Source organism: Protopterus annectens, chromosome 5.part0 (genome assembly GCF_019279795.1).
Source record: "Protopterus annectens isolate FY-2018-M chromosome 5.part0, PAN1.0, whole genome shotgun sequence".
Classification (NCBI taxonomy): Eukaryota; Metazoa; Chordata; order Ceratodontiformes; family Protopteridae; genus Protopterus; species Protopterus annectens.
Genome location: NC_056735.1, coordinates 1,180,069,881 through 1,180,096,118, shown reverse-complemented (window position 1 = coordinate 1,180,096,118; position 26,238 = coordinate 1,180,069,881). Strand labels below are relative to the sequence as shown.

Genomic DNA, 26,238 nt, shown 5'->3' with positions numbered 1-26,238 from the left:
AACACATATACACGGGCATCCATAGACACCCTATCACAAACACTGGCTGACATGTAACTCACAGGTATACATACCTTGTAGTAGACTTATGGGAGATGCAGTGTCTTAAAAAAATCACCAAGGAGGAGACTGCCGTGGTACTGTAGGCTGCCCACACACACACATGGAATGCACATCCTGACCAAGGTAACGCTGAAGAGATTTATTGGGAGCAGGTGTGGCAGGGAGTGGTACATGACATCAGTATTACTGGTTGCCATAACAACGTCTAGTCACAAATTGTGATGTTTACAAATATGGTTGACATAAGGTGTGGGAGAGGGGTGTTGGATTTAGGTATGTGTTTCGTTGCTGCCATAGGTATCTTGTCTTTATAATTTTGCAGGTTCTACTGGTGAAGGTTCTAGGACAATGGGACAGGAGATGCCTTATTCTAGCAGATCACTTATGGCTGATGATGACAGTAACTTGCATATGGAAGTCTGATGACAGAGAGGCACATATCAAATCTCCAACCTTACCAGTATTTGACAGTGGTCCTGTAATTGTAATCCCACCCCCGTCCACACAAATACCCTATCCATATCCATTCATCAACAACCCCTTTTCCCATTTTTGCACATGAGGTTTGCAATGCACTTCAACAGTGACAATCATCTAGAGCCAAGGTTTACACTACCAGGTTGTTAGCCTTGCCACAGTAGTTCTTCCACACCACACACTCGGATGCATACCCACACCTATGTGCAATTTAGATTATCCAGTCCACCTACTGCATGTCTTTATCACAGCATGTTAGACATGTGTGCATAAATCATAGGGAAGAAGCATGGTTGTCTGAAGCTCTACTGTCAATGGCTGTCTCTGACCAGGCTGCAATACTTTGCATTAAGCAAAGATGTGAAGATCAGTGCTCCAGACACAGACAGCTGCTACCCACACCATTAAGGCAATGGTGAATCTGCTGTGTAGTCTTTAAGATGATATGTAGCTCCTTCACAGTGACATAAAGTATAGGGACTGGGAGCAGACACTGCTGCTCAGTTCAGTATGTGTGTGAATCCATGAGGCACACGGTAATGGCCCCTCTGGTCTGCTTTCACGTACCATGTGGTCCGTGGTCATGTAGGGTCTGGATATGAGGTGGCCAATTACAGGCTGAGCATGCACAGATGGCACAGAACATTCCTCTCTGGTTACAGAGGCCACCACTCCTAGGTGCACTCAGTCTGACATTTGTGGTCATTGATTCTCCTCAGGCTCTTGAACACCTTAACAGGTACCACACTCTTGCCCCCCTAATTCTGCACTATCAGTATCACCTCTTGGCAGACAAAGCATCATGCCTATTCATGACCATCATACACTTCATGGGCACTGTACATCTGTTTCTTTCCAACATGAGACACCCCATTATGTTGCATGCACACACTCTCCCATAGTTCTACTCCCTCCCTTGAAGGATTGTATCAAACTCTGACAGTACATGTCAGCACAGTACATGTCGCTGATGTTTGTGGAATGACAATTCCACCTCACCACTATTGGAAGTAATGCCTGACAGTCCAGAACATGCTACTTGACTATACGGCTATGACATCTACCTCCTATAAACATGGCTCATATGATAGCATTACAGTCACCTGTCACTGTACCCCCCCACCTCTGCAAATGATGATGAATTTCCTTTGCCAACCCCTTTACCTAACTGTGTAAGGTAATATGTGATGCAGAGCATGGTTAGTCCATGCACATTCTTACATAGCCTGGGTGTGATAATGCATGCATTATTTTATTCTATGTTGTCTACATCATGGGCCATAGTTATTGACCAGATATTACCTCCTTACCAGCTCTTTAACATATTGCTATCACATCTGCCTCACATAGGGCAGCACTGTTACCTGCTCCTTCTCTACTTGCCCATCCTACTTCTTGGTTGCTGTTTACCACAGGTGTGGTAGACTCTGATAACATATGCTCCCCTGCAACTGTAGCTCTTCCCCATAGCCATTTTATGCAAAATTATGCACACAATAAATATGATTGCAGGGCTCTGGTGAATACTGGAGCATACTACCGGACACATCAAGGTTAGCAGAAGTGTCTCCTCAGTTGTTGAAAAACTTGCTGCACTGTGTTCCATGTTTTTTCATGCACTGTATTATATGCCATCTCTACCATGGTCTGGCAGTTGTAGATTGGTGTCGTCAGCCATGGTTCCAGTAGATATCCGGCATCGGTTGCAACACAGAACAGTGACATTATTATATGTGACCAGCTTCCTACTTACATGGTAACCATACTTACAGGCCCTTGTACCTGCCTATGTGTGCACCTACCAACTAGATGGCCCAGTGGGAAGACCTCATGTATGAACAATTGGTAAAAATTACATATATGCCATATGTATAAATCATGGGTGCTGCCTGGATGGCACACAGAAACATTTTGTTGATACTCTGGGTATTGCACAGCACATGACAGTTGAGGGAGTGGAAGCCTTTCCTGTTTATATTTCTGAAACCCTGAGGTCCATGTGAGGCCTTGATGGCAATGTGTGTGCAGTGATTGATTCCCAGAACTTCAGGAAAATGGTCTATGGCATAAAACACCTGCATAGTGCTGTTTCTCACCTCTGCAGTCCTTAGAAACCATATATGCTTCTCTGTATGCTGCAGCATAATGTCAAGGAACGAGGCTGTATACATGATGCCAACATCTGAGGATATTACTAGCATGTCCCCTCACTGGTCACTACAAGGTATCCGTAGCTAGTTTGGTTAAAGCTACAAGTAACATATTGTTCATCAGGATGGGCAGTTCATGGAGGCAGATTAGTATAATTGTTAAGGTGTTTACCTTACAGACACAAGATGCAGGGTTTAATTCTCACATGGGGCAAATTACTAGGCTTAAAATGGCCCACAAGGGCAGTTAGCTTAATATTAATCTATGTGTCTCCCTTGATTCTGTGTATGGGCAACACAGTTTGATATCTCATGTATGGTCTGTTTTTCCACATAGAAGCAATCCAAAATCTGCCCGTCAGTCAGATGCTGGTAAGTAATGTGCTAATGGTAAAGTTCACACTGGTATGCAGAGCCATGGCCTGTCATGTCAGGAGTGGACACTAGCAAGTATTGCTCTGCTACAGCAGCTACTTTGACAGACATTGTAGCACCCTGTACACCTGTAGTTCCTTGCATTCAGAAAAGATGAATTCCTTAGTGCAGCATGCCTGCTTTGTACATCTCTGAATTGCTTCATCATGTTTAATGCTGTCGTTTGTATACTCACTGTGCTTAACTCACATCAGGAAACTCTTTTCAGTGTCATTATGCAGTAATTTGCAAATGATACATATTTTACTATTTTTACCATAGCCCACCTATATTGCTTGGGTCTCTAAATCATATCTTGTCTGTCCATCACTACTGCCCACTAAAATTTGTACAGAATTTTGTGCCAAATGTCTATGAATACCAGACATTGCCTTTTCATTATAATTTTCATGTTAAAACTTGTATGTTTGGAGCTTCCTTTCCTGGCCTCCATTGTATATCTAGTCTACCTAACTGAACAAGCCAATTATCAAACAAAAATAAGTAAACAAATAAATATCACATCACCTGTGCGGACAAGCAAATAACTTATATTACATATTAAAAAAAGTTAATAAAATATTTTTGTTGGGGGGGGGGTATTCCCCATATTTTCCCAATAAGGATTTTCAGCTCAGTACCTCCCTGCTTATTATGATCAAGTCTAAGGGCTCCACACCTTGTACTAAGGACATTTCCTCAATGACAGTGGCTATCCCTTACAAAACCCTTACTCTACAGTGTAAAATATAGGCAAATATATTAATCCTGTAGAAAAGTCTCCCCATCAAAACAGGACATTGACAATCTTATGTCCAAGGCAATCAAACATTACAATGTTAAGCTTCCTGCACAAAGTAAATAATACAAAACTCATTGTACAATAAAAATAACATCAAAGCATTTTGGCAAATTATCCTTCTTGACCAAGAGGACACCCAAACAATGCATTTACACAGTTTGAATCAGAGAGTGTTCTTCTGAATTGTGTGTGTGTGTGTGTGTGTGTGTGTGTGTGTGTGTGTGTGTGTGTGTGTGTGTGTGTGTGTGTGTGTGTGTGTGTGTGTGTGTGTGTGTGTGTGTGTGTGTGTGTGTGTGTGCGTGTGTGTGTGTGTGTGTGTTTTGTGGAAAACAATACTACTTGCAGATTTACATAACCAGACCAATGTGGTAAATGTTGCTCAAGCAGATAAGGCTTAATGGTGGACAGACTGGGCAGTAATTATTATGATTTTATAATGTAATTACTTAAAGTAAAGATGTAACCTTTTGTTGATATTCCCCTTGTTTAGAACTACTATTCTTCCTTTTTTTTTTCTTTCTACATGGAAATAATTCAATGTTTTTTGTCATGAACTGTACATGTTGCTGTATATGCTAAAACCAAACTATTACATTGACAATGTTTATTTTATGCCAGGGATTCTATGGCACTGTGCAGTCTAAAGAGTTCATATCACTGCAGATGGCAAATCTTTTGGACAGCAAATTGGTTCACTGACAGAATACAAACAGCGAGTTCTGTTGCTACAATTTGCTCTAACAAACTTGTTAATATTGGTATCCCACACAGCTCTATACTGGGTCCCCTCCCTTTCACCATATACTTCTGTGATGCTCATGACATAAAATTCCTTAATGTCCAAGCTGACATCAAGGGTCTCTGGATGACAATATTTGCCAATTACTGCAAACTTGCCACTGTCATTAACTTTCTAACTGATCAGAATATTCAGCAAAAGGCACTAAACTTCACTGTTACTGTGGTCAAAGTCATGGCTCACGCTCAGTACTAAAGCTGTGTTATATAACTCTTTGGGGAAGCAAGAACGCCCCTGTACCTAGCACATAAAAAGAACCCCCCAAAGGTGATACTGTTTTTGCCACTGAGGCACATTCATGGACAAGGAACACTCATTTGATCACTATATATCAACTGTTGTTAGGAAAATATTTGACATGGCCCAATAAATTATTAACAGCATATTGTCCAGATCCAGTGAAGCTATTATCTCTAAATACTCATGCCTAGCATTCTTAACCAGATCTATAATAGGATCATCCATATTGTGATAGAAAGTGTATGCTTGGTCTCCCTGAGTTGGGAAGCAGAACGTGTGGTTGTTTATAGGCTAGAGCCAGTTTCCAAGTGTTTTTTTCTCTGCTATAAAACAAGTGAGTTTGGGTAGACCTGCCTAACTCACAGCAGCAGTTAACAGTGCTCTGTATAGTAGCAAATGTAAAACCTTCTATAAAGTTAGGATTAGGACCAACATTTGCTAATGGCCTTGCATGGAATTAAGCTTAGAGCAGCTATCTTGCACATTGAATAGCACTACCGCATCATTGCACTATACAACATATTACCCTTCATAGGTTCATAGATTAGTACTAGGCTAAGTGCCCTTGTGGGCCATTTTAAGCCTAGCCAAATACCCCATGTGAGAATCAAACCCTGCACCTTGTGTCTGTAAGGTAAACACCTTAACCATTATGCCAACCTCCCACCCCTTAACCCCAGAAACTACACTAAAAGACCCCAACTCATTACATCCAAGTGATGCCTCCAGGTGCATTTGCAGTTAACTCCTACTGATGCCTCTAGGCATCAAATATTGCTTGTTCATATTTGCATCACTAATACAAAAACCATGCTATGTACAAGGTTATAAAATACTTCATTTTAAAGCTTACATGATAGCAAACTCAACTGCATTAATATTCAACCTCTGTCTATTGCAGCTAAATAGATATTAACTGTTGTGTTTATGATATGAATTTATATAGATATAATTTCCACATTTTTCTAAATATCTCAACAACCAAGTAACACAGAACTCCTTAGCCACATATGAAAGCTCTCAGCTAGATGAATAAAATGCTGCAGACAGTATGTGTGTAACTTGAGTGGTTACTGAGATATTGTAAGTCATTTACAAAATAATACAAATGTAATAGTTGCTATGTTTACTGTGACTGTAAATTTCAGTTTAAGACCTAGAAACTAAAGAATACTACCACTATAGCAATAGTAAAGAGTTTGCCAGTCATACTTCTTTCATAATCCCGATGGTTCCAGAGATACAAACATTTGTTTGAAATGTGTGGACATAATTTGATTCTGTCAAAAGGCTTAGGCTCTGGCCATTGGAAGTTACAGTGCAAACTTCCTTAGCTCCATTGGCGTGAATGAGTTGAAACCCAACCCTTAATAATCTTAAACAACCCACCCTATTACAGGACAGGGCAATATGGATATGCAATTTCCTAATGTTGCTGTGACCAGCTTGGTAGATTTTGGCCCTGAGGCAATGTATGAAGTATCTCATGTTCTCAGACAACCTGTTAATCATTAAAGAAAATAACACAGTATGCGAAAGATGTAAATACACATCTTCCTTGGAGGCAAAAATCTCACATACACCCTTCACACGTACTGCTCACCACACACATATAGATTGTTGTATGCTGAGGCTCTTAAGAGAAACTTTCCCAAATCTCAAAGAACTTCAGAGCCACCTAATGTCAGCATTGCTCTTCAGCAATTACTAAAACACACACGAAAATCAACATCAAATGTCTCACATAAAGAACCAAACCTCCACAACGAACCAAAAATGAAGAAAAAGGAAAACGAATCCAGGCCAACACAGGTTTATTAACGAAACACAGACGAAGGTTTACCTAGGTTTTGTCCACATAGGACTTCTTCAGAATACTGAAGTCACAATTAAAAACCATGTATATATATATACAACGCCCATCAATCCAATTAAACAATTAAACAAAATTAATCAAATTTAAAGGTGTACACATTGTCACTGCATACTATAAAATGCCTATAATAGATACATAGAATGCAAACAACTTTTGAACATTCTGTTTAATACTGCCTACTGAACTAAATAAAAATATAAATATATGAATATAAATATATATAAGTAGAATATATAAATAATTGTTGCTAAAAATCTATACAACTATAACAATGATAAATATATTGTAACATAAAATATTATATTAGTGAAAAATGTATATAAAAATGTGTATGTAGAGATGTATGTATATAAATAAAAATGTTTAAGTAAGAAATAAATAAAAATACCTAAATACTAAACCATAATAATGTTTCTACCGCCTAAAATATGCTTCAATTTAAGATAGGGCTTAATAGAACTAACTTCGTTGATACCAGGATAATTGTGTGCATTTAATCACAGCTGCCACCTTAATTCACAAACATCCAAGTGAGCATCTGTAATCCTACCTTGGAGGTCAATCTTAACCTGCTGTAAACACAAAACTTAAAAGAGTGACCAATGTTGTCAATTAAATGTCTAGCTAGGGCATTAGTAGTTTTGAGATGTTTCATATCCAAAAGATGTTCCCTTACCTATCCTTAAAACATCTACTAGTTTTCCTCGTAAAATGCTTCACAGTCCTGACACTTGGCAAGATATACCACATTATTAGTATGACAGTCAAAGTGACCTGTGACTGAAACAAAACAATGATTGATGTTGAAACTCTTACCGGTTGTTAAAATACAAGAACAGACCTTACACCTACCACATTTAAACGTGCCAGAAGGCCTATTACTGAAGAACGTACTAGACATTGAACAACGTTCAAACATATCCTTAAACAAAAAATCCTTACAATAAATGAACGTAGGGTTATTGTAAAAGTGTGACTTAAATTCATGATCCATCTGTAGGAAACCCCAAACTTTATTAACTATTTTCTTAATCATGTCAGAGTCCCCATTGTATGTTGAAACAAACAATAACGGCTTAACGGTCAAAAACTGTGACCTGTTAGCTGATTCAGGTTTTTGATAAACAGGTCCCCCTGCACCTATTATAGGTTGATAAAAACCTGCCTCCCTTTACCTCTGATTTCCTTAAAACATCCTTACATAAACTCTCAGGATATCCTCTGTTCAAAAATAGAGAGATCATAAAATTTAGTTCTTCCACAAATTCACTGAAATCACTAACCATTCGGGCCGCTCTGACCATTTGTCCCTTAATAATAGCCCTTTTCTGATGTTTAGGATGCCAAGACTTAATTAACCCACTATCTCTATCAATAGTTAGTCTAACATCCAAATAAGTGATTGACTGTGTGCTGAACTCATGGGTGAAATTCAAAAACCAAACAGTATTATTTATATAATGTAAAAATGCTTCCAAAACCACAGTATCACCTTCCCAAATGATAAATATATCATCCAAAAAGCGTGAATAAAATTTGACATACTTGTAAAACTCACTATAAAATAAATAATGCTCTTCCCAAAAGGCCATGATGTAATTTGCATAAATCGGGGCGCAAGCTGCCCCCATGGCTACCCCAGTTTGCTGTTTGAAGTAATGTCCCTCAAAAAATAAAAAATAATTTTGAAGGACTATTTCCATCACCTTAACCATAACATTAATTTGTTCCTGTTCATACACTCCAGTTGCATGTAATTGTTCTTCTAGCCAACTTAAACCCGTATCATGGGATATAACCGAAAACAAGTTACATACATCAATGGTTAAGAAGCATGTATTGTCACTAATGCCAAAATCATTAATCCTTTCTAAAAAATGCCATGAATCCTTTGTGATGTAGGGAAACTTGGTAATTCCCAATTTCATGTGGTGGTCCAAATATTGACTAATAAAACATGCTTTACTTCGTTTGCCGTCAACTATGGGTCTAAAACGCACATTATCCAATCCTTTATGAATTTTGGGAATCCCAAAAATGCCACTAACCACAGGGTGAGAGTTAATCATATACTCAAATTCAACTTCATTCAGCTCACCCTGAAATAACATGTCTTCCAATAATAAATCTATTTTCCTATATGCGATATTGATTTCATTAATACTAGTTTCCACATAGTTGTCCTCCATCAACAATGACATCATAATACAAATGTAGTCGCTATTATCAATAATCACAACTCCGTTGCCCTTATCTGGCTTCATTATTCTAATAGTACTGTAAATATCTTGCAATACATCCTGCTCATTTTTAGTCAAATTCAAATGAATGTTCCTCGTGGACTGTTTGAAGTGTTCCCTAATTTCAAATTCACACAGTCTGTCAAACAATGCTATCATGGGATTCAGGGGTGGGTTAAATACACTAGGTTTAGAAATATCCCTACTGTTTTGAGTGTTGTCACAGTGGTTAGCTTTATCAAAAAATATCTGTAAGTTCATTTTCCTTGTGAATAGTTTTAAATCAATAAGAGTTTCAACTAAATTACCTTTCCTACATGGGACAAAATTAAAACCCTTAGAAAAAAGATTAACATGTTCCGTACTAAAATTAGCACTTGAATAATTATATAGCTTAAAATCATGTGTATCATTTACCAAAATAATGGGATTACACAAAAGCCCATCCGTTGGCTCATTAGAATCAAAGTCAGCCAAATGAATATTATCAACAACACTAGCATTAAAATTGAAATAATTAGAAGTGTTAACATTAACTTCTGTCATTGCACAACCAAATAAGTCATCCAAGGAACAATTGAGTGAAGCATTAGAAGGAATACTTTGGTTATTCACATCTAACTCATTTGATAACGTTAGTATAGAGTCAGTGAGGGAAGACAACCCCATATGGGGGCCATGTTGCTGATTTAACTCAATATTGTCATTAATAGTAACACAATTGTCGTCAATGACAAAATCATAAGTACTTAAATTAAGTAAAGAGTCATTTAGTTGAATTTTATCATCACCTAAACACTTAGAAAATGACGAAGATTCATCAATGTCTTGGGTGTCCGTTATGTGTTCCACACATGCATCGGACTCTAAACTTAGATTGTTAATGATGTCACAACTTGTCAAAGCACATTTCGGATGTGCAAAAATACACTTTGGACTGAACCCACAAGCATTCAGAGTACCTTCATGCCGCGCATGTCCAGTAACCATATCCCTAGTGGTGTCAACTGCTAAATGGCTCCCCAACTCACCTTACACTTTCCACAATCCGAAATTTCAAAATGACAGTCTGGGTGACAATAGTTATTGACAACTACGAATGGTGAATTTGGCGTTATAAAATGCACCATGAAAAACGCTGTTATCTCCGGCTGACACATGTAAATTGCACTCGTCCACGCCGCCTAGTGATGTTATACCTGGATAACAAAGGGAAAAATTTAGCTGCATGGCTTCCAAGCCCCTTGCTGAGCATTGAACCCCTGGCGCCCAACTTTGGGTCATGTCCCCAAACGTCCCACGTCGTTCTCGTCATTGGAGGATGGTTCCCTGTTCCGAATCCTCTTGAGCCTTTACACCATCCTCTAAAGGGCGTTCCCTCGGAGCCACAACTAACTTCTGGATTAACCTCTGACATCATGACACCACAAGCTTCCTTCGGACGATTGGATGTTCCTCCTCGAGTAGAATGTCGACGTGAATCCCTCTTAGATTTGGGGTAAACATTACCAGCTTCATAAATCTTCATATCCCTCTTAATTTTTTGTGATTTCTTATTAAATATTGAAACACAACTATTGTCAATGTCCTTAATAATATTAGTGTAATTAGTGTAGTAGCGATCGAACAATAAATCTTGAACAATGCTTTCATTGATAGACTCTAAATCAGCAACAAATGCTTCAATCTTAATATTATTATATTTGACCATTATATTCATAATGTCTAACCCAGTCTTGTTAAAAAGATCATGTAATTCATCCAACATAGGTTTATTGCCATCGACCCCATTCGGGTATCTCCACACTCTCAGTCCTTTCGGTGCCATCCCCTGCTCAATATTCCTAGTTAAATAGCTGTTTTCAAGCTGGGTTCTCTTCAGTTTAAACAGTTTGTGCTCAAACTCTTTCAGTAATTCAGCCAAAGTTTTACCCATAATAACATTGTTTTGATTAATGGGTTCGCAGTCAGAAGCAAAATTAAAACTATTGGATTTCCAATAGGCAGTGTTAAGACCAATTGGCTGCTTGTTACCAATGTCAAAACGCACTTCCTTAACATTCCCATTAATCAATGGGGGAACATTACAATCAGTTGTAACCGGCACAGTACCTGTGTGAGGGGTTGCTTGAGTAAGTGGCATGCCTAAACTCCCCAACGAAGGTGAAATAGATGTAGGCAAATGTCTCTCAGTAAGGCTTTTAATTTGAATGGAATGTTCCTCTAGTTGAACATTAATTCGTTGTAATAAATCCATAATGCTGGTCAAGGAACATTCGTTCTCCATAATAAAATCGAAACCAAGAACCAAACCTCCACAACGAACCAAAAATGAAGAAAAAGGAAAACGAATCCAGGCCAACACAGGTTTATTAACGAAACACAGACGAAGGTTTACCTAGGTTTCGTCCACATAGGACTTCTTCAGAATACTGAAGTCACAATTAAAAACCATGTATATATATATACAACGCCCATCAATCCAATTAAACAATTAAACAAAATTAATCAAATTTAAAGGTATACACATTGTCACTGCATACTATAAAATGCCTACAATAGATACATAGAAAGCAAACAACTTTTGAACATTCTGTTTAATACTGCCTACTGAACTAAATAAAAATATAAATATATGAATATAAATATATATATATATATATATATATAAGTAGAATATATAAATAATTGTTGCTAAAAATCTATACAACTATAACAATGATAAATATATTGTAACATAAAATATTATATTAGTGAAAAATGTATATAAAAATGTGTATGTAGAGATGTATGTATATAAATAAAAATGTTTTAGTCCTTCAAAATAATTTTTTATTTTTTGAGGGACATTACTTCAAACAGCAAACTGGGGTAGCCATGGGGGCAGCTTGCACCCCAATTTATGCAAATTACATCATGGCCTTTTGGGAGGAGCATTATTTATTTTATAGTGAGTTTTACAAGTATGTCAAATTTTATTCACGCTTTTTGGATGATATATTTATCATTTGGGAAGGTGATACTGTGGTTTTGGAAGCATTTTTACATTATATAAATAATACTGTTTGGTTTTTGAATTTCACCCATGAGTTCAGCACACAGTCAATCACTTATTTGGATGTTAGACTAACTATTGATAGAGATAGTGGGTTAATTAAGTCTAATATATTTGAAACCAACTTTTTCTAATTCTTACCTACAGTTTGACAGTTGGCATCCTAAACATCAGAAAAGGGCTATTATTAAGGGACAAATGGTCAGAGCGGCCCGAATGGTTAGTGATTTCAGTGAATTTGTGGAAGAACTAAATTTTATGATCTCTATTTTTGAACAGAGGATATCCTGAGAGTTTATGTAAGGATGTTTTTAAGGAAATCAGAGTTAAAAGGGAGGCAGGTTTTTATCAACCTATAATAGGTGCAGGGGGACCTGTTTATCAAAAACCTGAATCAACTAACAGGTCACAGTTTTTGACCGTTAAGCCGTTATTGTTTGTTTCAACATACAATGGGGACTCTGACATGATTAAGAAAATAGTTAATAAAGTTTGGGGTTTCCTACAGATGGACCATGAATTTAAGTCACACTTTTACAATAACCCTACGTTCATTTATCGTAAGGATTTTTCGTTTAAGGATATGTTTGAACGTTGTTTAATGTCTAGTAGGTTCTTCAGTAATAGGCCTTCTGGCACGTTTAAATGTGGTAGGTGTAAGGTCTGTTCTTGTATTTTAACAACCGTAAGAGTTTCAACATCAATCATTGTTTTGTTTCAGTCACAGGTCACTTTGACTGTCATACTAATAATGTGGTATATCTTGCCAAGTGTCAGGACTGTGAAGCATTTTACGTAGGAAAAACTAGTAGATGTTTTAAGGATAGGGTAAGGGAACATCTTTTGGATATGAAACATCTCAAAACTACTAATGCCCTAGCTAGACATTTAATTGACAACATTGGTCACTCTTTTAAGTTTTGTGTTTTACAGCAGGTTAAGATTGACCTCCAAGGTAGGATTACAGATGCTCACTTGGATGTTTGTGAATTAAGGTGGCAGCTGAGATTAAATGCACACAATTATCCTGGTATCAACGAGTTTAGTTCTATTAAGCCCTATCTTAAATTGAAGCATATTTTAGGGCGGTAGTGCAAACATTATTATGGTTTTAGTATTTCATATTTTTTATTTATTTCTTACTTAAACATTTTTATTTATATACATACATCTCTACATGCACATTTTTATATACATTTTTCACTAATATAATATTTTATGTTACAATATATTTATCATTGTTATAGTTGTATAGATTTTTAGCAACAATTATTTATATATTCTACTTATATATATTTATATTCATATATTTATATTTTTATTTAGTTCAGTAGGCAGTATTAAACAGAATGTTCAAAAGTTGTTTGCTTTCTATGTATCTATTGTAGGCATTTTATAGTATGCAGTGACAATGTGTATACCTTTAAATTTGATTAATTTTGTTTAATTGTTTAATTGGATTGATGGGCGTTGTATATATATATATATATATACATGGTTTTTAATTGTGACTTCAGTATTCTGAAGAAGTCCTATATGGACGAAACCTAGGTAAACCTTCGTCTGTGTTTCGTTAATAAACCTGTGTTGGCCTGGATTAGTTTTCCTTTTTCTTCAAATGTCTCACATAAGCCTACACCCAATGGTCCACCAAGAACTAAGCCCATAAGGCAAGCATATACTTTATCTAATACTCTTGTCCTTGGAGACTCCATTGTCTGACACACAGATGTGCCACTCATCAGGTTAGGCAAAGGGAGGATAACGGTTAGCTGTCAATCTGGAGCCAGGATCTGCAATATCACACATGCAGTCAAGTCACTGCACTCCAGGTACCAATGTAATTCTGTCATAGTCCATGCAGATGTAAATGACCTGAGACATACTCAGTGGACTGTATAACAATATAAATATAATAGATCTCAGAATATATATCACAGACAGGTACGAGCCTTGCATTGAGCATCATTATACCTTCACCAAGGATGATGCCACAGTAGGAATATAAGAAGATGGACTTGAATAATTGACTTAGTTTCTGGTATCAGTCTAGGTGGATCCAATGTCTGTCAGCAGGGAAGGACATGGAGGACTACAACAACCATTCCCCTCCACAAGGGTCAACCATCAACTGACCTAGGAAACTATACAACCATCAGTCTTAGAAGCTGAATATGCAAAGCCATAGAACAAATTATCACAGAAACGATAAACAAGGTCATTGGCAACCCACAGACACTGGACTCATCCCAAGTTGGCTCTGTTAAGGGAAAGTTGTGTCTACTTAACCTAGTAGACTTCTTTAAGAGGATCACCAGGACAACAGACAGAGGTAATATAGTGCATACTGCTTATCTTGACCTAGCCAAAGCATTCGATACAATACCCCACTCAGCCAGTGTTGACAAGCTCTCTGAGCTTGACATAAATCCCTGTATAACTTGCTGGATTGCCAGCTGGTTCACAGACAGGACCCAAGAATTCAGGACTGTTGAGACCACCTCCACCAAGAGACCAGTCACCATGAAGCAACCTAGGGTTTTGTGCTGGGCCCACACCTGCTTTGCATCTACTTCTCGGAAGTCAAGGCTAGTGTTCAAAGTCTGTGGTCCACCAAGTTTGCAGCTGACTGTAAACTGGGAGCCATTATAGATCCCTCCCCCAAGAAACCAACATCTTGCAAGAGGGTTTAACACTGACAAATGGCTAGTGCCAAAGTAATGGCTTAAAATACAGTGCCAACAATGCATTATAATGCCCTTTAGGAAACTGTCAACCCAAGTTAATTACTCCATCTGTAAAACATCCCTAAGAATCAACCCAGTAGTTAGGGATGGGGGAACATATATAGACAGCAATCTGGCTTTTGACCAACATATAGCTAATATAGGAAGAAACCATTCTATGTCACCCAACTTGTAAGTAAGGGTATGCCATCCAGGTCCAAGGAAGTTATATTACCACTCTACTTGGCCCTTATGAGATCTGTCATTGAGTACAGTGTCCCCTTTGGCATGTATCTACCCAGACACTTGCAACAGTAGGAATGCCCACAAAGGTTTCTCACCAGAAAAATTCAGGGCATGGATACTCTTGTCCTACACTGATCACCTAAAGGCTTTGTCTCCATATTCAGTGCCTACAGGCTGATGAGAGGGGGATTTTTGCCTGAATTACAGGGCTTCCTCAGAACCAGCACTGAAGGACTTTTTACACATACACAAAATGAACAGCACCATAAACACTAGATCCAGGGATCTGAATTTCACTTGTGACATGAACAGAACATGCTGGAAAGACAGAGATGTATCCTAAAGGATCCCTGCGCTAAGGAATAGGCTCCTCGCCTATGTAAAACAGAGTTCATGCCTGGCCCTATTTAAACAAAATCTTGACAATTGCATAGGAAATTCTAAATTTATCCCTAGTCTGGCCCCATGACCCTTATGAACAGGGTCCATCAGTAAGAAAAGTGTTATTCTAACTAACACCCCCTTACAAATCTCTTATTTACCTCCGTACTAACATACCCCCAGTATAGACACCCATGATACTTGGGATCCAAATGAGTTTGGGGTGAGTGCTTAGGCCTGTAGTGGTCATTAGCCTAGTAACAAACTATGTGCCAATGAACAATGCTCCCTTTTACATATATCGATCTGAATACCTCACCCAACTAGAAAGGCCATAATGCTCCTTAACCAAGCAAATGTCCAGTATGAATGTTTTAAGTTATACAGATAAAGAGATCTGACATTTTACTCTCTCTCCTATATGCTCATGCATGGTGACCTCTTCTTGGCCTTCAGAGCTGAGGAAGATCCAGTCCTGATTAACATCTTATACATTCAAAAAACTAGAAATATCAAAAATATCCTATATAATGAACTAAACCTCCATTACATTAATAAACAGAACTTGTTGGCATGATAAAGATCTCTAACGAAGGAAACCCTACCAGTGGAACAATCTCCCACTTCATAACTTCATATGAAATAAAGTATTTCCATAGCTCTGTTTAAAGCCGCCATTAGTAGTTGAATGGGGATCTATAAATTCAACCCTGGGCTGTGTACCCAGGTCACTATATTTAGAGGAAACAGATAGTGGGATTTGTATTTGCTAGGTTCCTAAAGGTCATATGGACTGATTGCTTAGCAAATGAATCTATGTTTTAAGAGTTTTTAAAAAACTGTATCAGAGAGAAAGATATATTACAGGGGATATGTGAGCTGTTTTTTCAGTCCTGCAAATTAGAAGTGTTATTTTTTTTATCTTGCCATGGTCTGATGGAATCAGTTCCATTTCCTTGTCTGTTGAATGTAAGGGACTTTTGCCCAGTTGTAATCCCCTTTTATCACCACTAAAAAACAGAATTTAGCCATTCAGAAGGCAGAGTTAGAGTCCGTAATGTATAATACAGTAGGAGACGTCTAGCTGTATTGACCTCTGTTTTGTCAGTGAAGTTGTGTATGTATATTGTATTACCTTACAGTTTTCACAGACATTGTCATTATAATGTGTTTTGTGTGAAAGCGTCAGCCAATATAATGATATACTGAAATTCAGTGTTATTTAGTGTGTGTGTGTGTGTGTGTGTGTGTGTGTGTGTGTGTGTGTGTGTGTGTGTGTGTGTGTGTGTGTGTGTGTGTGTGTGTGTGTGTGTGTGTGTGTGTGTGTGTGTGTGTGTGCGTGTACGTGTGTGTTTGTGTGTCTGTATGTGTTACAGTGATATGGGCATACACCTTAGGTAGTCATTGCCCTTTTTCTACTGTTATGCAACTGTGGAGTTAATATATTTAAGTAAGAGGGTGGGGGGTACATAGTGACTTGATATATTTAAGTAAGTGGGTGGGGTACATAGTGACTTGCCCAACTGCTAAAAACTGTTTTTAATATGTTTGCTTATAGTTTCAATGAAACTGCATTTTAAATCTAAAAATGCTGTATTAGTAATTTAGTTTTGTTCATGCGGTAGTCAATGCATGCAGCATCGCTCTAACATGAGTGTTTAAACTATATGTTGTAAAGTACACCTTATTTGATGCCTTCAAGTTCCACTTCCGTACTGTATGTATGAATGAATAAGTTAAACAGTAAATTAATTAGCCCAAACCTGATTATTACTGTAGTAAAAGTAGCCATTTGCATCTTATATGCCTTATTGGGTTAAAACAGCATAATATTGTACTTTACTGTGATAAACATTGTGCATGGTGCAGAGTCAATCATTTTTGTCCTGCTTGTGTCACAAATTGTTTAACACATAGTTGTGAGTTCATTATCCTGGGTTCATGACTTGAAAACAGTAACATGCAACATTATCAAATAAATTGAAGTGAATATGAAGGCAACTTGCTAACTCCATAACAAATTAAAGAGGCATATGGTATTAATTCAAACTGTTTGTGAATTTTTTTCAAACTAAAATCAGCTTTTAAGAGGGGATTAGAATCAGAAACATATGAAGCAGGTCTGTATTTTGCAGTGTCAATCCCTTTATAACTTTGTTCCTGGGTACCTGATTCTGATTGGTAGGTCTTCTTGAATGGTTCCTTTTTTCCAAGTGAAATACTTGTGGAACCATCAGAGTGTTCAGGGAGAAAACTAAAACATGGAAAGAAATAATAGCACAGTGAGAGAAATTAAGGGCAAGAAAAGGAAGTCTGTTGTGTTTATCACTACTGTCTTCTTATTTCCACAGATATGCTGACCGTGCCAAGCAAATCCGTTGCAATGCAGTCATCAATGAAGACCCCAACAACAAACTGATTCGTGAATTAAAGGATGAGGTGGCGCGGCTGAGAGACTTGCTTTATGCCCAGGGTCTGGGTGACATCATTGAAAGTATGAAGCAACAGTTCATTTATTATCTAGAAATTCTCTCCCCATTGACTTTCTAATGCTGTTACTTAGTATGCAAGTAATATAGGCTCAGAAACAGCAATAGTTTATTGCAGGCAGGTTACAAAAGATGGCAGATTATCTTTAAAGGTCTACACATTGTGTTTATGTGCTGCCTCTTGACTAAGCCTTTGAAAAGGGCATTGGTGGCCTATAAACATAGATTTTTATATGTGCTTTGTGTATGTTTGTACATATCTGTACTCAGTAGCATTTAGAATTCAAGCTGTTATAGTCGTGCTTTGGCACACAGGCTCAGACGTCAATATGAACATGAGCTGTTGTACTCCAGGACAAGTGCGGCAAGCATCCAAAAATCATTTTAGTGCTGAAGGCTGACCTCAACAAACTGTGCAATCAGTAAATAGACAGGGAAGGAGTTAGCCTGAAAATATAATAATATATTTCACAAAGGAGCTTAGAGAAAGTTATATGCTACATTCTTGGAGTCATTTCTACTGGAAAGGTGGGTAGATATGCTTAATAAAGTCATTTTCAAATGTTTTCTTTTTTAGATATAGTGCCTTTGTGAGGCAACAGAGAAGTGTGCCCTTTCCACAAGTATATAAAGATACTTGTCATAATGTCTTCCATCCTATTTGGAAAATATGACTTAGAGATTCAATCATTCTTCTTAAAGAAAGTAAACCACCAACAGAGACTCACTTAATGGGAAAACTGCCCATCAAAAAACTTGCCTAAGGTAAAGAGAAGTGTCTCTGCCACCCATGAAACTGGATAAATCTCTCCACTCCCAGCATTATGGTTTTAGAAAAAGAGCATCATATAAGTCTAAATAAAATGTCAGATATGTAGAATAGTCCATTTTAGAAAAACTGATTAAGAAACAGAACATTGTGTAGTTTTCAAAACTAAATAAGGAATGTTGATTGTTTCAAAATTGATTTTAAGAGTAAGTTGTCTCATAGTGACCTAGCAAAGATAAAAAAATGTTCTTCAGAAGTGTGTTAACATAGACAAGCAGATATGCATGACTTATCATAAACATTATTCTGTGTATTTCCTGTTTTATTGAGCACTTTAAGCCATATTCATGTGTCTATGTGAAATAAGGGACAGTTTGTGTTGTGTCTTTCAGTTTTTCACTTTCTTCTTCTTGTCTCTGCTCCTCTCAGATCCTCCTGAACCTACTGAGGAAGGTGGATTTAAATGTGTGTATCTTCAAACTGGTATAACTGCTTCACTGCTTATAAACATTGCACAATCCAGATACAAGCTGACAGAAAGAAATAGCTCCTTGTTTTCTTTTTTCCATCATGGCATATCCTGTGAAGTGGTTGCATGTAAAGTAGATTAATTATGCCCATTTACTAGAATTCATACAAGTTAGAAACACATTGTATAGCTTTCGCTGTTTGTGCTGTTCACATCTAGTAATCCTTTGCATTAACAGGGCCCTGTCTTTCCTCATTGTTCTGCTATAATCCAGTGATCTACAGTTTTTTTTTCCCCTAATGGAACAAAAGTAGTATCCCTGCAAAGGAGACCCACTTTAATATAGGTGTTGTTACATCAAAAGCCCCAGACAGGCTTGTTACCACTGATCTAGTATCTTAGTAGGATCACTTGTTGATCCTTTACAACTTACAATGTGATTTGCAAATCAAAGAAGGTACATGGTAATAGGTTGTAGGATTTTAGCATGGTTTCTTAACTTTAGCAATACATTATTAGGTGAAGAAAGTAGAGAAATCGTGTAGATTTAATCGGTATGTTAGCTTACGTTAAGCAGAAGTGTGGAAATTGCTGGATCTAGGTTTAATGAGGTACTTGCAGGTACTTTGCCACAGACTCCATGCAGGATTCTCACATGTGAGACATCCTGGCAAAGGGACCGCTGGCTCTTCTCCTCCCATCTGGGAAATTGAATGGTGGTAGTTTGCACTTCATTTCCTTTATCCAGCAGGGTGTACGACGCTGGTACCTACATCCACATATTTACATTAATTTATGTGTTTGTCGTGAGAAACCATGTGAAAAGATCAACTCATTTCATTTTATATTATATACATATTTTTGGCTGTTGATGACTGCATTTATTTGTTTGCTTGCTTTTCTTATGATAACCAGGTACATACATTAATACAAGAACTCGTTTCAAACCAGGTACATATACTGAGCCAAGACCTCTTTTCAAGCACATCCCAGGACATTGTAACTATTGCAGGCAGAGACGGTTTACAAGGAAGTAATTACACTGATAATAGTCTTTGAATCACACAAAAGTAAAACAAGAAATTGTAAGGACAATTTTATATACAACATAATGAAATACTGCATGCAGTATGATGCAGAGAATTATTATTCATATTTTTATCACATAATTGGAGACAAATGTTAGAATTATTTATTCCATATGTATCTTATTAGTGGATGGAAGACAAAGATACTGAAGCTAGACCTATTAAAGCATAGTAACATACTGACATACACAGAAGTTACACACACACACACACACACACATATATATATATATATATATATATATATATATATAATGTCTATATATATATATATATATATATATATATATATATATATATGTTATACACACATGCACACACATTTTATATATATATATATATATATATATATATATATATATATATATATATACAGAATTACATATTTTATGTAGTTTCATTGCTCAAGTGAGTTATTATATCAGGTTGTAATGTGCCATTAGGAGGAAATGGTGTGCATCTCCCAGGAAAATAGCAAGGACCAGTTTGCCTTCTACTATGATATGTCAGAGTAGAGTAGGGTAGTCTGAATGCATTTATGTTAGCAGCATTCCTAATTTTTGATTTTTTCCTGGTGGAAGGGGTAATATTTGTTAATGTTCTTTCAGATAGGGCAGGGTGACAGGGAACCTATAGAGCAAGGTAACATCCTTGTACATTAATGAGTAGATGCAGCTTCTGTAGTGCTTTTTTGTTGTTATATTGTGAGCAGTAGTTGGCACGTATATGTTTATATGTCAGGATACTTAGAAGAAGCTCTAGATATTATAGTTAACTAAGTGGTTTTAGATAATGTAGTGCCTTGGTACTTTTTTTATGGGCTTAGCTTGACAAAACTTCGCAACCTATTCCCTGCCTTTTGAAGAATATTTGCATTCCATGGGGTGAAGAATGGGGTAATCAGTTATGCACATTCTACCTGAAGTAACAGAATGCTGATAGCAACTTGCCTTGTTTCTTTTGTGTTTGCATTTATACATGGGTGAGGAAGGCAAAACATTGTGCTAAGGTTACCTTCAGGGGTAATTTTCTTTGTTGCCTAAAAGGAGATTGTTAAGTGAAATTGTTGTAGCTCGAGCTAGTCTCTTAGTAATGCCAAAAAGCATAACTTTTATTGTGTGTGTATATATATCTATATATATATATATATATATATATATATATATATATATGTGTGTGTGTGTGTGTGTGTGTGTGTGTGTGTGTTTCAGGTTAGTCTGCTTTTAAAAGCCAGTTCTAAAAGTAAAGCCATCATTTTAGCAAGGATGTGTTTATTGTTGGAATTTTTTACTGCCCTTGTGGAGACTATATCATTGGTATGTAATGTTCAATATAGATCAGGTAGGTCCCAAGGTAAGTCATTTATTAAGTGGGAAAACAGAGAACCCCCTAATATTAACCCCTGACCTTTGGTACTCCTTTCACGTAAATGTTTCTATTTGTTTTTATTGCGTTTGATATAACTTTGAAGGTCCTATAAAACAAGTAATTTGAAAATCAAGTTAACATTTCCTCTGGAAAAAAATATTTTTGTAGTTTTCATGTAAATCTCTTATGGTCTGTCATTATACGTGCTATTTTAGATTCACAAAAATGTTTCCCATTAAGTGACCTTGTATCATATGTTTGTTAGTATTTCATTACTAAGGGAATAAATCAGTTTGATGGTTCTAAATATAGGTCTAAGGATATGTTGTCTATCTGTTAAAATGTCATACCAGTGGGGATATTGAAACATTTGATTTTATGAGATTTTTCAATATTTTTTTCACTGTTTTGCTATTTTGCCTATTTTAGAGAATGGAAGTATAGACAAGGGGGTTATTATAAAGTTTCTAATGAATTTTTGAGGAGAGAGATAGGCTGCTCACATACACACTGTTTCTGCCAAGTTTTGATGTTATGGGATGTATGACAGAGACAAATGTTTGACAATGGATGTCAATATTACTTAGAAGGGTTGATATGGAAGAATTTCATAAAAGGGGTTTGTTCAGGCTTGGAATGGTGGGCTACTAAATAGTATATTGGATCTGGAGAGGTGCAGATGTTTTCTTTAATTCATTACAGCCTAGAGATGCCTCCAGGCATTTCTGTTGCTGCTTCATACTGAAGCTTCTAGGTGTCAAATATTACTTGTTCATATTTGATTTAATAATTCAAAACCATGCCACACATAATGTATTAGAATATTTCATCTTAAAACTAACTTGATAACAAACACAACTGCATTGATATTTGACCTATTTCTATTGCATTTGTAGAGATATTGGACATTATCTATATACAAATCATCATCATCATATTTCTGGAAATAACTCAACAATCAAGTGATAGACAAAACGGTTTAGCCTCATATGAAAGCTCACAGCTGTGTCAAGAAAACACTGCTTGCAATGTGTGTTGGTTGAATGGTTATTTAGATATCAAAAGCTGCTTATTTAATATTACAAAATTAGTATTTGCTATGTTTATTGTAGTTTATAAAATCTAGTTTAAAGTCTAGAATTTCATGAATGCAGCTAGTATAAAGGATTGCTTTCTGCTGAACAGTTTGCCATTTGCAGTTTTCTAATAATACTTATGGCTATAGAAATATGAATATTATTTGAACTATGAGGCAATAACAAGGTTCAGGCAACATCCATCGAAAATTAGAGTACAAACTCAAAAGAGCTACATTGGAGGGAATGAGTTAATGTCGTTTAATAAATCAGAGGGGTGTGCATGTGTTACAACTATCACTACTGAAAGACGTGTGTATTAAGGGTTTTCAATGTGTTAACATTTGTTCTGCAGCAATTCTATTTATCAGTATTATTATTGATTCTGTTGAGCTTTCTTAATTGTTTGAAAATGCCATATTTATCCTCATCAGTTGAGTTCCTCTCACAATCATGTCAAGCACTCTCCAGGATTTTAACTTGTTGGAAAATGATTGTGTCTACCCATTGGGGCTTTCTACCTTGTAATGGCCTGGTTTTTAATGGGTATAACTCATGTTGGATTTGTGTAAGGAAATGTAGAAGAGTGAGACAGAATTATTTGTGTTTGTGGTACTATATAATTTACTGTAGTATCAGGGAGAATTTTCATAGTTTTTTTCAGGAATATTTGTTAAAATTAGATGTAGTATTTTTAATTTTGGTTCTTTATGTTTCTAATACCTGTATTTACTTCTTGTGTTATATTATTTGATAAAGTTAATGTTTTGGGTTGTGATTTGCAGTGTCCATTCCATTCAAGCTTCACCTCTAAGTATAATTAACTTATAAGTTTGATATGGGATATATACAAAAAAGTGAATATTTTATGTGATTGTCAAATAATATTTGTATTCGTGTCCATTTGGGATATTTGTCATTGGTTGTGTTGTGTTTGGCTGTTAGTAGTATTGAAAGGTTGGAACTCTATTCCTTTGTTGTTTCTTAGTTTGAATGTCAGTAAACTCTGAATATTGTTGGGCTATTTCTGGAGAAATCCATGAGTCATCCTTGAGCCAAAATTAGATAATGGTAAAGATTTTTGGACTGTTGTGTTGGAGCCATATTTCAGTTTGAGCCCTTTTTCTGTTGACAATGGCTATATCCAAGCTACAAATTTTAAGGAAGATTTCCCTGTGGTTTGATATGAGAAGGCTGAGTGGGGGGGGGGGGCAGTTTGGGATGACTATCTAGTGTTTTAGGAACATTGGTATGAATTGTGTGCTTCTGAATATAGTACTTTTAGGTGGGTATTTCATCAGTAAATAAGTTTAAAAGTATATCTGGTTTACTGATAGAGACATTTAGTAAATGCAATCTACCATACTGGTAATTTAGCCTTAGGTATTTGCTGTTGTTGGTTTGTTGGCAACTATTATATTTACTAAAAAAAAAAAGTTTCCTACCAAAATGAAAGTTAACTTAAATGCTATGTGCTTGTCAGGTATATAGTGTGCAATATAGATCAGGTAAGTTAAGAGTGAGGAGTGCAGACATGTTCCGTATAGTTTGTGGAGTGTAGTATTTATCTAGATAGTGCCTAGCAGCTTGGGAATGTTAAATGTTAACTAGATAGGATGAGTTGTAGAAAGGAAGCAAATAGGATGATTTGTAGAAAATAAGTGAATTTTTTCTCAGTTGTACTTAAAACTACTTTTTAGGTGACGTGGGGGTATCATAGAGACTGTAAATGCATGAGGGCAGGATGGTTGGCAACGGGGTTAGGAAAAGAGAGAAGCAGGCTACCAATGAAGTGTAGCATGAGTAATCAGTTTGTGCACATGCATAGCACAAGACTGACAAAAGAACAGGAGCGTACTCTGTGACAGAGTAAGTTAAAGTTTTACTGTTAAATATGTGTAAATTTTATAGGAGTGAGATAATGGCAGTCAACGGTGCTAAGTACCTAAAAAGTGCCTACACTGGGGGCATATAGAGTTCATCAAATGAGTATGGCAAATGGTATAAAACAGACATGTCATTATTAGTAAAGTGATTGCTGAATACTTATTTACTTCCTTACTATTTGATAACCAGGTTAGTAAGCTGGTCCGAAGACCATTTTCAGCTACAGCCTGGGCACAAATACGCAAAAGAGTATAGCAACAAAATATATATAATGCTGCATGTCAACAAAGAACGACCAGTTGAGTGATTGTTAATTAACAAGGATATAGATAAACCACAAAGAAATATCCACACATAAAAATTATGTGGGAGTGATCTTTACATAACAGCAGTGGAAATAGCTAAAAAAAGAAATAAATATTGGTGAGTAGAAGCTATGTGATTGGCTAAGAGTACCAGTGGCTTAGTGTAGCAGCGGCTTAGTGGAAATAATCATTATATCTAAAACGTGCAGGCTTTATGGAGCTGCTCAGACAAAGCTTCTTTGAAATTAGCACTGGATTCTTTACCCTTTATATCAGAGGGCAGGTTATTTCATAATGCAGGTTCTAGTCTGGAAAAAGCTAATTTGCCCAGTACTGTTTTGAAAGGTAGCCTACAATGGGAAGACATTATCCTGGGAGCTCTGCAGGAGGCATACCTGCTGTCTTAATGGGGGTATCCCTCTTTTTGTACTTTATACATTAGAGTACCAAGTAAGTAGGTTGGTGTATCAGTAACAGGAAGTCAATTTTACCTTCATAAAAAGGCAGTCATGAGTATGAGAGCAGTTAACAGTAGTTTAAGTCAACTATCAAGTCAATTTATTAAGCTTGTATCTGATCTATATATTCCATTGTTTATTTGACATTCCGACATACAGTATGTCTGCACAAGAGCTGCATTTTTAGTGAAGGCTTAAAGCAGGTGCTTTTGACACCAATCAGATTTTTGTACTTTGTTGTTTGGCACATACATATAGTTGCACTGAAGTCAACATGTGCCTTTTGTGTGGGTGGGGGTATTCTACTACTTGTGAGACATTTTCACTTGAATTCTAAAATTGCTCTTTTAACATATTCCTGTACACGAGACAGTTTGGTATTTGTTTTTTCTTGTGAAATCAAATGTAGCAAATTACGATCTGAGAAAGTTTGCACGTTGGAAGAGTCTTAGCAGCATGGTAATTCCATACCAACTGTCCGTTAAGGATTTACTGCTTTGAATTTCATATGTATAAAATAGGCAGAGTTTAAAGGAAGCTGTACTGTTAGCATAGGGTAGAAGAAATCCCTTGGGGTGGTCAGTTACACTATGGTTCAGATCTGAAACAAATAATGGGATGGAGTAGAGTTCATACTTGTGGGTTGACATTACTATCACCTGTTTTTTTTTAATTTTTTAATCTATTATAATTCTAAAATGTGAATATTTTCTGGGTAACAGCAGTGGAAAAATACTGAATCTGAAACTCAAGAGGTATTTATTTCTGGAGGCTGTATCTGGATTTGTTTTATGGCAGCTGTTAGTGCTGGCTTTAGCTATAGAGGGCGCTGTGGCTGTCACAGCTTCTGTTGAATGTAG

At 36.6% G+C, this 26,238-nt stretch overlaps 1 protein-coding gene across 18 annotated transcripts in view; it reads left to right on the top strand.

Moving 5' to 3' along the window:
* The window catches only part of KIF1A (kinesin family member 1A), a 2,189,582-nt gene that overhangs the window by 1,039,097 nt on the left and 1,124,247 nt on the right, over window positions 1-26,238 (top strand). For 10 of the 18 annotated variants that reach the window (XM_044071047.1, XM_044071036.1, XM_044071035.1 and 7 more), the window contains exon 13: window positions 17,821-17,963. In XM_044071047.1, the coding sequence (XP_043926982.1) occupies window positions 17,821-17,963 (143 nt within the window). Of the gene's footprint in view, window positions 1-17,820; window positions 17,964-19,156; window positions 19,193-26,238 lie in introns of all 18 variants that reach the window. The other 8 variants (XM_044071031.1, XM_044071029.1, XM_044071028.1 and 5 more) reach the window with 1 other exon arrangement.